General features: G+C 43.4%; 1 protein-coding gene across 1 annotated transcript in view; it reads left to right on the top strand.

Annotated features, from left to right (window-relative positions):
* LOC120037298 (serine/threonine-protein kinase WNK4-like) overlaps positions 1 to 16156 on the top strand; it is a 75342-nt gene that overhangs the window by 21976 nt on the left and 37210 nt on the right. Inside the window, exons 3-5 of the mRNA XM_038983467.1 lie at positions 11989 to 12161; positions 12864 to 13084; positions 14461 to 14618. Of these exons, the coding sequence (XP_038839395.1) occupies positions 11989 to 12161; positions 12864 to 13084; positions 14461 to 14618 (552 nt within the window). The remainder of the gene's footprint in view (positions 1 to 11988; positions 12162 to 12863; positions 13085 to 14460; positions 14619 to 16156) is intronic.

Here is a 16156-nt window from a genome sequence, read left to right as displayed (position 1 = left end):
CAATAAGTTGAGACCCCAACTGAGGTCCTAAGAAATGTTTTATGATGTATGTGTATGTTGGGGGCCCCCTAGCGGCTTGAAGCCCAAAGCGACCGCTTATGTTGCTAATGCCTGGAGCCGGCTCTGCTGACACATCATGCACATCCTCTGTTTCAGATCATCATGCTCCATTACTCATTGACAGGACAGGACGGATAGACTGCACCGTTACCACTGCTGGTGTGGTTCCTGTTGCACTTGTGGATCTGTTTAGATGCAAATATCCATCTGAGGGTATTTCTGTCTGATTTATAGTAGCGGAAGGAAGTCTTATACGACAGTTGCCAAGAAATAACTCCTAGTGAATCAAAATCGTAGGAGCTAAGGACTCTTTATATTAGCTGTGAGTGTTATCAGCTTAGCCAAGCTGCTTTATCAAGCCAAGGCTCTTATTTTGAGGGTCTGCAGTGCATATACAAACAGCCCAGGATTGGGAGTGTTACACGGAATCCAAACCGGCTGCGTGTGTGCGCCATCGTGGATACATTTATTTTGTCCCTGTAAGGATTTGGGTGTAGCTGGTGCAGAGGAGTCAGGCGCAGGACAGCAGAGATGAGTAACACAAGGAACTTTACTCAAAATATCAAAATACGTGAAGTAACACCAGGCCCACAAACAACGGACCGAACTTACAATAAACAAACACCCACAAAAACCATGGGGAAAACAGAGGGTTAAATAATGAACATGTAATTGGGGAATTGAAAACAGGTGTGTAAAACAAAGACAAAACAAATGGAAAATGAAAAGTGGATCGGCGATGGCTAGAAGGCCAGTGACGTCGACCGCCGAACGCCGCCCGAACAAGGAGAGGGACCGACTTCGGCGGAAGTCGTGACAGTCCCCCCAGACCAAACGCGATCACACGCAGGTTAAAATATCAAAACAAACTCTGAACCAATTACATTCATTTGGGGACAGGTCGAAAAGCATTTAACATTTATGGCAATTTAGCTAGCTAGCTTGCACTTGCTAGCTAATTTGTCCTATTTAGATAGCTTGCTGTTGCTAGCTAATTTGTCCTGGGATATAAACATTGAGTTGTTATTTTACCTGAAATGCACAAGGTCCTCTACTCCGACAATTAATCCCGTGTGGCTCAGTTGGTAGAGCATGGCGCTTGCAATGCCAGGGTTGTGGGTTCGATTCCCACGGGGGACCAGTACAAAAAAAGTATGAATGTATGTACTTGTAAGTCGCTCTGGATAAGAGCGTCTGCTAAATGACTTAAATGTTAAATGTAATCCACACATAAAACGGTCAACCGAATCGTTTCTAGTCATCTCTCCTCCTTCCTGGCTTTTTCTTCTCTTGACTTTATATTGCGATTGGCAACTTTCATAAATTAGGTGCTTTACCACCACTGACCTCGTTCGTCTTTCAGTCACCGACATGGGTATAACCAATGAGGAGATGGCACATGAGTACCTGCTTCTATAAACCAATGAGGAGATGGGAGAGGCAGGACTTGCAGCGCGATCTTTGTCACAAATAGAACTGACTTCTATTTTAGCCCTTGGCAACGCAGATGCTCGTTGGCGCGCGCGAGCAGTGCAAGTGCAATAACTGAATAATATAGATTTCTAAATTTATTTTGCAACGCTCACGCACGCGACGCGAGCGGTGTAGTCAGCCTGTTACTGTGTGGTGGAGTGGAACTTGACTATGAGTGTCACGTTCCTGACCTGTTTTCTTTTGTCTTGTATTTATTTAGTTGGTCAGGGCGTGAGTTGGGTGGGTTTGTCTATGTGTGATTTTCTATGTTGGGATTTTGTGTTCGGCCTGGTATGATTCTCAATCAGAGGCAGCTGTCAATCGTTGTCCCTGATTGAGAATCATACTAAGGCAGCCGGGGTTTCACGTGTGTTTTTTTGGGTGTTTGTTCTTGTGTCAGTGTTCCGCCACACAGGACTGTCACGGTAGTTATTTTGTATCGCATGTTGTCGTTGTTAATTATTAAATCACTATGGAAACTAGCCACTCTGCGTATTGGTCCGATCCGTCTCGCCTCTCCTCGTCCGAGGAGGAGGATTACGACTGCCGTTACAATGAGTGTATCTCTTTCACCCTGAATTAGGATACTAGGTGCTAAATGTATATTCCCAAGTTTCCAATGTAGGTGCACAGGTCGAGAGAAAAATGTGAGTAATCAGACAGTGACACGTTCAATACCGCCTTTCACACTCTTGTCTGCATCTAGCTGATCTAGGGTGTAATCATTAGTCCAACAGTTGCAAAATATACTTTATTTTGGACGAATTCAAAAATGTTTATCCCTGTTTCGTTCCAGTTGCTTACATTTTTAAGAAAAGTTTTTGGATAGAATCGGCGGAATGAATACACCCGTGATCACACGCAAACACAGTTCACTTTCATAGTAGCCACATAAAAACAGCATGATCATTTTGCTCGTTGTAAAATTCCTTCTCGCATCTACGCGCTCTCCTCCTCTCACATTTTCCCTTTGCTTGTGGACTTCAGTGCACAACTCATTAGTTGTCTGTGACCAGGCAAAAAAACCTTTCCAAGCCAAACCTTCATATCATAACCATTAACTGCTACACACAGCCTACATCGTTGTCACCATATTAGCTAATGTCATAGCTAGTCAACATAGCTACTAGAACTAACATGTTAGTAAACCCGCTACAATCATGCAGTACAGTGTACAGTCAGCCAGCAGTTTAGCAATTACCCCGGCGGGCCCAGTGGCAATAAATTAATAAAATCAAAAGCTTATCTTGAATTGGAAGAGTTCCAGTATTGGATAGCCATAGCCAGCTAGCTAACATAACATCCCTCTCTGAGCCGGGTGTTTGAGTTGGCTAACCTAGCTAGCTGCATTCACTAACTAAGGGAAAGTGGAAGAAAAAAAATACAACAAAATATAGCTATCTCTCTCTCTCTCTTGCTTCTCCTTAATTTGTAAATAAATACATTTGTTAAAAAATGTGTTCAACTACTCACCACATTTTATGCACTGCAGTGCTAGCTATCTGTAGCGTATGCTTTCAGTACTAGATTAATTATCTGATCATTTGATTGGATGGACAACATGTCAGTTCATGCTGCAAGAGCTCTCATAGGTTGGAGGGCATCCTCCGGAAGTTATCATAATTAGTCTATGGAAGGGGGTGAGAACCATGAGCCTCCTAGGTTTTGTATTGAAGTCAATGTACCCAGAAGAAGACAGAAGCTAGCTGTCCTCCGGCTACACCATGGTGCTACCATACAGAGTGATGTTGAGGCTACTGTAGACCTTCATTGCAAAACAGTGTTTTAATCAATTATTTGGTGACATGTGAATATATTTAGTATAGTTTTATCTAAAAAGGATAACTTTTTAAATGTTTCACTTAATGTTTCACTAAATTGATGTTAATGTTTCACTTAATGTTTCACTAAAGAGCCTCCACTGTCCCACATGTATTTTGTGTTTCTCAGTGTAGCTTCACTCCTGTGACCAGAGGTTGACTTAACATTTAGCACAAATTGATCTCCTTTAAAAAATCTGCAGATGGGGAATCTGGTAATTTTTTTACTTATTTTTGTGACTTGATTTTCAACATCCTTCTTGCAGTGACAGTGTTATGTTTGATGAGGCATAATTGTAATTGGAGATGGCCTCTGGCTCCATCCATTTGGGATTACCTGAGGTCAGAGTGACACCAAACCAGTAAACAAGGAGGAGGATAATTGTAATGGGATTTAACGAGCAGAGCTCCTGGTAAGACGATTCAGGAGGGTGGTCACGTGTGCTAGCAAGGCAGAGGTCCCTGGGTTTGAGCCTCGGTGTGAGCCGAACAGGAGGAAGTGGTACTCGCTAAGCAGGCAGCGTGACATCCTTTACACCAGCATGATCCCATTCATATCATACACCCTTTAGTTCTGACGCTAAATGGCTTATCTAGGATCAAACTCTGCGATCAATAGTTCTTAACCTCAGACTTATCATAACACATTTACTATTAGTTGCTAGTTGTTAACCTATTTCTAGTTTAGTTCAACTGATTCAAAGTGGCAGGTGTGAAATTATCTGAAAATTCTATCTGCTACAAACTACCTATCAAAGTAAAGCCCTACAATATTTACAGTATCAGTGTTCAATAACTCCTGGATCTGGTAGTTCAAAGCGAATCTTATCACCCTGTGTTTTAGTGTTTAACAGACACATTCTTGTTTCTCTGGTTTTTCTTTCTTCTCCTGGTGGACATAGTAATCCTGTAGCTCTGACAGGCTCTGCTTCCGTACCTCCAAAGGCACTAGTTAAAGCCCTTGACGGGGAACATCTGTAGGGTAAAGATGCACCAGGCTTTTCCAGAGAACCCGGAGGCTTTACGAGACAGAGGCCGGTTTAATGAGACATTCTCCACTGCTCTGGCCAGGGCTTTGGAATTGCCCGTCCCTGACGCACCCTCGCACGGCTTGATTTTCTATGGAGAAACTTGGGGGGGGGCTTCAGGCCTTCACCTTTTACAGGCCCGCTTTATTGTCATTTACTGTTTACTTCTTCCTTGGATACAGTTCAGTCTTTGTCTCTGTATTGATTTGTACAAAGAATGGTCTGGTGTGACAGTATACGGAAAGTGTTGTTGAATCAACTTAATGGTGACATTTATTGGTGAAGACACATGTGCACTGGTCTATGCCTGGTACCATTTGTGTCAAGTTAATAAGAGACCAGTGATGTATTGATTTTTCTTTCAATGTGTCACTCATTCTTATCATTTTCATACATAGTCATTCCGAAACCTTTTATTCATCAACCTGTTTGGTTCATGTCAGGTTCTAAGCAAATACATAACTTTGTGAAAACATTAGTCTGTCCTAGTGACATGGTTTATTATCAACATAGCCGTTTACAGATACACATTGTCAGGGTTAAAACAGAAGATCCTACACCTCCTCCAGTCCCTCCACCCTGCAGATCTTTTCTGTGCTCAGAGACAAGGAGCGAGCCAAGGAGCAAGCAAGGCATGCTGTGAGTTGGCCCCAGCCCCCAAGGTCGATGAGGGAGATATGTCAGTTTCCTTATCAAATCAGCTGTGACTCGCTTTCTCTCATTGTTTGTTTTTTCCACCACTGATGTTTTCCAACAGTCGAAACATGCAACGTCAGTGCTTCCTTGGAGTGTGAGTTGAGTAGTGTTAGTAGTGTTTTTTGAATCAGTTAGCCCCTATGACATCAGTTTCACTTGTCTTAGTCAGTGATATCCTCTTCACTACGTCTTAGCTGCCCCCCAATTAGGAACCTGAATGGCTTTAACAAATCAAATCAAATGTATTTATATAGCCCTTCTTACATCAGCTGATATCTCAAAGTGCTGTACAGAAACCCAGCCTAAAACCCCAAACAGCAAGCAATGCAGGTGTAGAAGCACGGTGGCTAGGAAAAACTCCCTAGAAAGGCCAAAACCTAGGAAGAAACCTAGAGAGGAACCAGGCTATGAGGGGTGGCCAGTCCTCTTCTGGCTGTGCCGGGTGGAGATTATAACAGAACATGGCCAAGATGTTCAAATGTTCATAAATGACCAGCATGGTCAAATAATAATAATCACAGTAGTTGTCAAGGGTACAACAAGTCAGCACCTCAGGAGTAAATGTCAGTTGGCTTTTCATAGCCGATCATTGAGAGTATCTCTACCGCTCTTGCTGTCTCTAGAGAGTTGAAAACAGCAGGTCTGGGACAGGTAGCACGTCCGGTGAACAGGTCAGGGTTCCATAGCCGCAGGCAGAACAGTTGAAATTAACAGAGGTTCAAGTTTTCAGTCTGGCAGATATCTCTCTCTCCTCCCTTGGATATTTATACCCCAGTGTGTGTCCCTCCAGCTGTTATTTACCTGAACAAACACCACAGCCACAGGGACTCAGTTAACCCTAAATGGTTTGTGTGGGTCATCAGAGCCACAGAGAAGCACCAGTATACCTTGTCTCTGTTTGGCTCTTGAGATTCAGGAAGGAGAAAAGTGGCTGTAGGTTAAAGACGTACCCTGAGGCACTCCGCACAAAAAGACCCAAACACAGAATCTTATGTCTGTTTCATGGCCTTTCACTGTCAATAGCGAATGTCTGTCAGTTTGAACTGCAATCAAGTGCAAATCACTACAGTAGTGCAGCAGGTTTCTCAGCAAATCTCTGCAGGTGGATTTGACTGGTTTGTTTTCATGGGAATTAAGATTTGTAATTTACCGGTAGTTAAATAGTTTAATACTATTAGCTCACGAGTCTCTGATCTCTACCAGCCCCTAACCTCTAGTTAGTAGTCCATGTATGATGAATTGCCTAATAACCTGCGAACACATTCATTCCCATGATGGCTTCATAGCTAATTAGCTGCTAATAGGCTACATACAATGTGCCTTATTCTAAAGTGTTACTTATCAGGATCTTTGACAACAACCCTTCCCACTCCCACCACACTCTCTCCCTTCCCAGCTGGTTGTGGGTTGCCAGGCCCTGCAAACCACCAAACAGTGCTTATGTAAGGGTGAGGTGGCATTCGCCGGCCAAATACCTCCTGGCTTTGCGGCGCATGCCGACATCCTCTGGGACTAATAATATCCCCCTTCAGCGTCCCACAAAAGGGGGCCAGGTCCCTCCCCTCTCTGGGTTAGTTTTTGGAGGCTGACGCCTCATGTGATTTGAGGACACTCGGCCCAGAAGTTAAGTTTGACCACCCTAGCATGGAGAATGTAGGGAGTGTATGCAGTTCAGACAGCAAGCAAAGTGACCCTATGTTTCCTTGGGATTACATAGTGGCAACTAGCTGTCCAGAACTGTCTGGATTTGGAGATTCACTTTGAATCTTCTGGGATACATCCAGGCTGAATCACATCCGTCCGTGATTGGGAGTCCCATAGGGTGGCACACAATTGGCCCGGCGTCGTCCAGGTTTGGCCAGGGTAGGCTGTCATTGTAAATAAGAATTTGTTCTTATCTGACTTGCCTAGTTAAGTAAAGGTTAAATAATAAAAATCTGATTGTCTGTAAATATAAGTTAGTACATAAATGTTATGATATTAGTTAGATTAAAGAAGATATGCAAACATGTTTTTGGACAGTTAGTTGTTTAGTAGTTTCTTGTGCTCCTCCCTGAAGCTATGGTGGTCTTATACAGATTCTTACAGTAACTGACTGCACTACTGCTCAATCAGTAATCCTGCCTAGAAAATAGCTAAATGTTCTCCTGCCTCAGAGGCAAACCTAAAGCACAGTCATCTGAAGTAAATACATTTTTCCTAATTGTAACGTAATGTACAATAAAGCATTGTTTCTCTACTAATTTCAAAAAGACTGCAGTGTTTAACTATAAATGTTTCACAGAGTCTCATCTGTAACTGCTGGAGTTCTTAAAAGAACCTGACGGTTCCGACTGGACTCGCTGAACAGACGTTTGGTATTTTAGATAAATCTTTGTACCTCCAATAAGTATGAAATGTTACGTTTGGTATGGTTACCAAAGACAGAAGGTTCCTTAAGACAGAAACGATAGGAGAGAGGTTGGTCAGGGAGTATGGGTGGACGTATACTTCAACCATCTAGCAATCCAAAGGTTGCGTGTTCGAGTCGTGTCGGGGACAACTGTAGCATTTAGCTAACTCTTCCCCTAACCCTTATTCTAACCTTAACCCAATAAACCTTTTCTGTAAATTCTCCTAACCTTTGTCTTTAGTTCTCAAAACCACCAACATAAATTCTCGCTATAATTCTCCTTTGTTATTCCGATGCAACCTGGTCTCAGAGAAATAGGTATAATACAAGATCATCAGAGATGTATAATAAGTTACATCATCCAATTTGTATGCTATTGTACAACTGGGAATGACGTATGATATTGTACGACCGCTATTCCATTCATAATGTAACCTAACCTAACATAAAGTATCATACTAAATGGGAGGACAGAGTTACGTACCAAATCTTACGAATTGCCCTGAGGTCAGGTTGCATGGTTGAAGAAAAGGGGCATTGGTGTCACTGTGACACGGTGTCAACTCCCTCAGGTTAAAATCAGTGTGTCCTCGAGAAAAAACAGGTTGTTCCTGATAAAGATTAAAACGTCCACTCCTTCACTCTCTCACATACATTGCACACAAACATGCACAGGCTTCACGGTGCTGCATTTTTGTTTCTGGTATTACTTTTCTGCTGCAGTCTCTACCTCAGGAAAGAAGGCATTAACAGTTAAAGGGCTGTTTTTTTCTGCTGCCTTGCCAGGGTTTTTTCTGGATCAAACTGGGGCTTAGGTGGTGATGGGTGTGGCGAGTGCGTGGCCATGGTCATGGCCAATGGTGAGGTCATCAACCGAAAATCTTCGAGGCACTCCTGTTGGCCATAGTGACACATTTTTTCATGTGGCGGAGATAAAATGTTGCAGTTTTAAAGCAAATTTTCTGCAGTTCTACATTTTGTATAACTGTTATTTATTGTTTTGCTCCTTTGCACCCCAGTATCTCTACTTGCACATTCATCTTGTGCACATCTATCACTCCAGTGTTTAATTGCTAAATTGTAATTATTTCGCCATTATGGCCTATTTATTGCCTTACCTCCCTTATCTTTCCTCATTTGCACATACTGCATATAGACTTTTTTTCTATTGTGTTATTGACTGTATGTTTGTTTATTCCATGTGTAACTCTGTGTTGTTGTTTGTGTCGCACTGCTTTGCTTTATCTTGGCCAGGTTGCAGTTGTAAATGAGAACTTGTTCTCAACTAGCCTACCTGGTTAAATAAAGGTTAAATATTATTTTTTTGCCATGGCTTATGCTTTCTGAGTGACTGAAATATTATAACAAAATCAATGGGAGTCCCATGTCATGACAAAAATACTCCTGAATGCATAGTTTGGGAAGTTTTTATTCTCCCTGATTGTCTAGCTTTTATTTTGGTGATTGTAAGTTGTCACAGATGATCTTATTAAAACATGTAAAGGTTCATTATATTTTCTACATAGTTTTTATCTGGTTTTAGTCATTTAAGTTTACACTAAAAAACGTTTTTCCATACGGAAAATTACTGTTTGGACATAGGCGGCCCGTCAAGACTTTTCTATGCAGAAAAAACCCTGTGTGCTCTTGGCATCTTTCTGCCAGAATGTGTTCAACAGCACCGTCATCCAAGAAAAAACGACTGAGAAACCACAGCCACTTGGACTGATCTCCTGCTAATGATTCAGACATAGACCCTTTATCCACTCTGTATGCATTGACAGAAAACATTCCCCAAAGCTACTGTTAATCCAGCAAGCATTCTCCTTAGTATTGGTTCCTTTGGTGGACACTAGCCAGTGTCTATAGCCAGGGCACAGAGCCACTTACTGTAAGGCACATTCTCATAGTGCTATTACCTATTTTGGGCTGAATTCTGACGTTCTCTCATAGCTCCTGGGCACTGTTCTCGTTCTTAAAGATCTTTCCCTCCTAAAAGCTTGACTTTGTCCTGGTCAAGTTTGGCACAGCAGGACGTAGGTATATTAAACCACAACTTTGAAAGGCCTAATCAAATGTGAGCAGTATTTTATTTGAGTTATGGAGCCAGTGAGCTCCCCTCGCTCCCATTCACTTTCAACAGAAAATAAAGCTCAGTTTCCTGTTAGATAAGTCATACTCAAACTAGCAGGTCCAGGAACAGGCGCGGAGTGCACCTCTTTCTATAGGCAGATAAGACCCAATGTTGTTTGGCTAGTCTGTGGTCAGATCGTCATAGCAGCCCACAAGCTACAGTATACTCTACATATCTCTATTTGGAGCCGAACAGTGATTTGACACTATTACAGAAATAGCATTTTCTGATGAATACAGCCATTCATTTTTTTCTTAGACAGCGACCCAACATTTTTACATTACAATGTTGACAGCCAACTCCATGGAAAACAACTGACAGAAGAGGATCTGTACAATTTCTCCTAAGAAGTGAGCCATCCTGTATGTATATATAGTGGGGCCCGAAATGATTGACACCCTTGATAAAGATCAGCAATAATTATATTATTTTATACTAATACAATACTCAGATAAATGCATTTTGTTGAACAAGTAATTGTTTATTTTCTCAAAAAGTTAGGGGTCAAAACTATTGACACCCCTAAAGATTCTTATAAATGAAGTAGTCAAATGTTTGGTCCCATATTCCTAACAAACAATGAATACATCAAGCTTGTGACTCTACAAACTTGGATGCATTTGCAGTTAGCTTTGGCTGTGTTTTAGATTATTTTGTGCCCAATAGAAATGAATGGTAAATAATGTATTGTGTCATATCGGAGTCACTTTTATTATAAATTAGAATATGCTACCATGATTACGGATAATCCTGAATGAATCGTGACTAATGATGAGTGAGAAAGTTACAGACACACACACTCAAACACACTCTTACACATGATCTTCATGAACTTTGCCGATGGAGCCAGATCAAAGTTGCAGCAAATCAAAGTACCCGTCTTTTACTAGAATTGGTGGCAGAGAGCTAGAGCTGGTAAGTTCACTGCTTCTGATGGCTCCCTACTAAATAATTTCACTGGCTGGTGTTTGATCACCAAATCCGTTCCTGGTGGGTTGAAAGAGATCTAGAGAGATGGGGAGAGTGAGATGAAGTGATTGAGTGAGGAGCCTCACACAGCTGTTTTTCTTTATGTGGGGTTCATTCCTGGAGGCGGCAAACCCAAAAATAGGTTGTCCAGTGAAGGAAGAAATCAACCCCCTGCTCTCTACCCCCATCACCCCTCCATCCCCCCACCAGCCAGTCATGACCTGCTCCCACTGCCACTCTTACATAAGCCAGGTGGCATCGTTGGACATCCCGCATCATCTTGGCTCTCTGTGAACTTAGTAAAATGGCCCTAGTGTGTGCTGTAAACAGGACAGCCCTCATTCAGGTTGACTTTGGCACCCACTTTGCACTGTCACTGTGCGTTAGTGTCACGATGCCCGGGTGCCAAATTCTACCAATAGTGCTCCTTGTTGTTGTGAGCTTGGCTCCTGGATCAGGACACTTGACAGAAAATGACAGCTTGGTGTTTGTGGACAGAGCAGGCATGCAGTAGGACAGCCTGTGTTCTGAGTGGGACAGCAGAGGGCAGTGAGAACTACTGCCCTGATATCCCCGCCTTATTGTTGCGTAATCTTTAGAGTGAGTGTGGACAGTTGGTCTCCTACAGCACTTGTCTCCTGGGAGAGAGAGTGAGAGAGAGGCGTCTGTCGCTTTGTGCTGAAAACAACCGGCGGGGCTGTTGTCGTGTGTAAAAACCCCATCCATCATTTTGGAAACACAAACAAACACACGCTGCTAAACCTCTCTGAAACAATCACTTTCCTTTTCTCTATAATTGATGCATTGATTTCTGAAAACTCTGCTCTAACCCCCTCCAACAACATTGAAGCTAGAGAACACTTGGTGCCATTAGAGAACTGTTACGCGTCAGTGTTTCCAAGCCCCTGGTAGAGTAATGCGTGCCTCATGAAAGGGCTGGGGATGGCAGGTTTCTGGCTTGGCACAGCTCTTCCTCTTTGGTCTCTGGCACTGGTCTTTTACGTCTCCTCCCACCACAGGCTGATAGTTAGAGTACTGGCTACTGTATCAATACCGTCATCTATTCACATCTAGATTTTTGTATATATATTTAAAGCTATATCTGTTAATCTGCAAGTATTATGCAGTAACCTTATGCAATGAAACCCAGCCCCCTATAATTACATTGAGGGGCCTAGATACATTTGCATCGTTGCATAATAGATGACTTAGCATTGGCCTGTACATTGTGTATTATATACTGTATGTTTGTGTCTCGTCCATTTAACCTCTATTTTCAATACTTCTGTATATAACAATGTATTCCCTTCTTCCCTCTCTTAATGCTATATTTGTGTCTACTCTATTGTACCTCTATAACCTACTATGTGTACAGTCTCACCACTATAATAATGTATTCTCCTCTTCCTTCTCCAGACGCGGAGGCTGACGAAGGTGGAGCGCCAGCGTTTCAGTGAGGAGGTGGAGATGCTGAAGGGGCTGCAGCACCCCAATATCGTCCGCTTCTACGACTCCTGGAAGGACAACTGCAAGGGCCACAAGTGCATCCTTCTGGTCACCGAGCTCATGACGTCAGGCACCCTCAAGACGTGAGAAAAAGGGATACAATTTGTATGTATCTACGTCCAGTTTGAAGGAAGTTAGAGGTAGTTTCACAAGCCAATGCTAACTAGCTTAGCACCAAGACTGAAAGTATGCTAGCTGTACCCAAAGACTTAAAGTCTTTGTGCTAAGCTAGTTAGCATTGGCTCACAAAACTACCTTTAACTTCCTTCATACTGGAGGAATATACATACAAATGGTTTCCATGAGTTCATCTGACTCTCGGAAAATAGATAAAGCTCTTCATTGCCAAAATCCCAAACTATCCCTTTAAGTCCATCCCCACTGCCTGAGTAAATAGCAAATGGGGAAAAGTATGTGCCATTTTCCTACGTCATCTCCTTGTAAAAGGGTGTGCAAAAGACTCAAAGCAGATATGCTTTCTTCTGTTCATGTTAGTGAATCTACTGAATTGGTGTGGCTAACATCTGTCGAAATTAAGTGTCACTCTCAATTTGAGCATGACAGGAGAAAATTGTTTCCAGAGACAGATGGAATGGAAAATGCTACCTCATCCACAGGCTCTCAGATTCAGTGTGAGCACCCCTGGTCTGTGGTGCTCTGTAACTTAGTAACACTTGTACTGTTGTACCCCATGGGTCCAATCTCTTTGTTGGTTGGACACCAGGGTTGCGGGTTTGAGTCCTGCATAGGCCGCATGTATACCTCATATCAGCCTCACCCTGCAGGTACCTGAAGAGGTTCAAGGAGATGAAGCTGAAGCTGCTGCAGCGCTGGAGCCACCAGATCCTGAAGGGCCTCCACTTCCTCCACACCCGCAACCCGCCCATCATCCACAGGGACCTCAAGTGTGACAACATCTTCATCACCGGCCCCACAGGCTCCGTCAAGATCGGCGATCTGGGCCTGGCCACACTAAAGAGTGCCTCGTTCGCCAAGAGTGTCATTGGTGAGTCTCCCAACTATCCACATCCACTTCAACTGACACTCAGCATGATGGAGTGCATCAGGGCTCTATTCTAGACCTTGTGACTATTAAATATTTCTACTAAAGTTTTAAAGTGAGACGTACGTAATAGTTGAAACCTCATATAGGATGTTAAAACGTTTTGCCACCTACAACACTTACTCTTTGCTATTTGCTTTAATGTCTTTTTAAAATGTTATTACAGAGATGCAGTATTGTGTGAAACGGTTATTCAATATTTCAATGAATAAATCATACCTTCCAGTGGCAATCACTCAGTGTCAAATAGAGTCCCAGTCTCACTGCTACCTGTGTACTGCTGTCCCTTTAGTGTGGTGTGACCTTAAACTGGAGCAACTGTAAATAAAGCCTTCAATGCCATGTTTTAGGCTGGCCACTGTGTTTATTTATTTGGCTAGGTGTTTATATTTATACTGTCATGGTGCATGACGGCTAGTCTTTGTAGTGACGTCAGCACGGCTGCCCAACATGTTCTAATCTATCTCACTGCTATCACAGTGTTTGGTCTCAGTGACTTTTTAATAGTGTGGGTCATCTAAGTCCCATTTGGGAACCTTCAAACCTACAGACGTTTAACATTTGTTTTACATTATCACGCTAGTATAAGATTTTGTGTTGTATCAATAAATAACTTATCTTTTGATTACCTCTGCATTGTTTCTGTACTGCTGTAACGCACTTTAGGCGTAGTGGGTGCGGAGTCAGGCGCAGGAAGCAGAAGGTACAGAACAATGTTTTATTCCGGCACAGAGAAGAATGTTCACGCCAATACCGGGCGCACATACAAGACCGGCCCAAAACCAGGACCCAACCAGTCCGGAGGAAAAACAAAGGGAAACACACTACCACAAACATACACAGAGGAAAAATAAGCCCGCACAAAGAGTAGGCGGGCCTTACCGGCTTAAATAGCCCAACTAAAAACCTAAACAAGAAACAGGTGTAACCAATAAGACAAAACCAACAGAAAAGGGAAAAGGGATCGGCGGCAGCTAGTAGACCGATGACGACGACCGCCGAGCGCCGCCCGAACAGGAAGAGGAGCCACCTTCGGTGGGAGTCGTGACAACTGCCTTGATTATTTTTTTCCATTTGAATACACTTGTACTGTAAATGAATACCAGAACAGTTTGTTGCCAATACACATTTTCCGCACTGTATTACAAGGCACACAGTTGGCTACTTGTTCCAAAGTGGTCAAAGGGAGAATGAATAAAGCCACTGTATTGTGAAGTGTAACTGCAGTTGTCAGTGAAGTAGGACCAGATTTTGCGCCATTCACATAACCACTACCATTAAACCCTCTCCTCACCTCACTCTACCCCCCATCTCTGTAGGGACTCCTGAGTTCATGGCTCCAGAGATGTACGAGGAGAAGTATGATGAGGCGGTGGATGTCTATGCCTTTGGGATGTGCATGCTTGAGATGACCACGTCTGAGTACCCCTACTCTGAGTGCCAGAACGCTGCCCAGATCTACCGTAAAGTCACCAGCGTGAGTGGATTTCTCTGTCTCTGGTGGATTCTGTGTCCAGTCCATGTTGTTCAGTTTGTCTGTTGTTTCGCTAGATGTCGGTCAGATCTGAAGAGAAATTTGACCATCTTTCTGGTTGCAGTTTGCAGTTTGACAGCACCACTTGTTCAGTGTAGTGCTGCTTGCCTCTGGGAAGAGGTAAGCAGGAAAGAGGCATTCAAAAGGCGTGCAACATGTGCAAGGATCATCATCTCTTGTTCCTTTCAACTAACTGCTGTTCTCTCTTTCTCTATCCACCCCCCTCTCAGTCTTTCTTTTGAAGTTGCTTGCTCTGCATCACTAATGTGACACAAAAACACTCTCAATTACATACTCTCAATTGAGCATTTTGTAGGTCTCTCTTCATTGTGAATGCCACACTTCCATCCCATCCGGTCTCCTAAAATAGAAACCCCCACGTTGTACCCAACCCTGTTATCTCTGTTACTGAGTGTTTATCACACCACTAATGCTAATCTACCATCTCTCATTCTATGCAATGTTGCTGTGACATTTCTCCTCAGCAGAGTCAATTACAGGGTCTCTGTGGAGCTATAATGGTATTTACCAAATGGACGCCTCTCTTTCACTGCTATAATCAGTTGTTGCACCGTAACGACCAGATTTGGAAGAGCTGAAGGGCTCGGACTTGATTGCTAATTACTGGAATTGGAATTATGCTTTAAGTCTTTTACTCCACTCCACAATTCTGGATTTCTTTGCGGTCATTTGGCCAAACAAACTGAAATCCCCAAGGACGATCATGCACGTCGTGGATTAATTTACATGCAGCTCTTCCAACTTGATTGACGCAGTAAGAACCCACGTATTAGCTGTGTGTATGTGTGTGTGTGTGTCTGAGCACGCTACAGCCCTGGAACAACATAAGCAGTATTTAGTGCTAGAGTCCAAAGGAGTGTTATAGCTTTGAGGAAGCAAGGCTCTCACTCCGTTATGGGTTTTCTGCCAGAACCACAAAAGCAGTTCTCCAGCCAGCCTCTGTATTCAGACGTTCTCCCCAGCCAGCCTCTGTATTCAGACGTTCTCCCCAGCCAGCCTCTGTATTCAGACATTCTCTAGCCAGCCTCTGTATTCAGACGTTCTCCAGCCAGCCTCTGATTTCAGACATTCTCCAGCCAGCCTCTGATTTCAGACGTTCTCCAGCCAGCCTCTGTATTCAGACATTCTCCCCAGCCAGCCTCTGTATACAGCCGTTCCCCAGCCAGCCTCTGTATTCAGATGTTCTCCCCAGCCTCTAAATTCAGACGTTCTCCCCAGCCAGCCTCTGTATTCAGACGTTCTCCCCAGCCAGCCTCTGTATTCAGACGTTCTCCCCAGCCAGCCTTTGTATTCAGACGTTCTCCAGCCAGCCTCTGTATTCAGACGTTCTCCAGCCACCCTCTGTATTCAGACGTTCTCCCCAGCCAGCCTCTGTATTCAGACGTTCTCCAGCCAGCCTCTGTATTCAGACGTTCTCCAGCCACCCTCTGTATTCAGACGTTCTCCAGCCAGCCTCTGTA

This window comes from Salvelinus namaycush, chromosome 3 (assembly GCF_016432855.1).
Source record: "Salvelinus namaycush isolate Seneca chromosome 3, SaNama_1.0, whole genome shotgun sequence".
Taxonomy (NCBI): Eukaryota; Metazoa; Chordata; class Actinopteri; order Salmoniformes; family Salmonidae; genus Salvelinus; species Salvelinus namaycush.
This window is presented reverse-complemented; position numbering and strand designations above follow the sequence as displayed.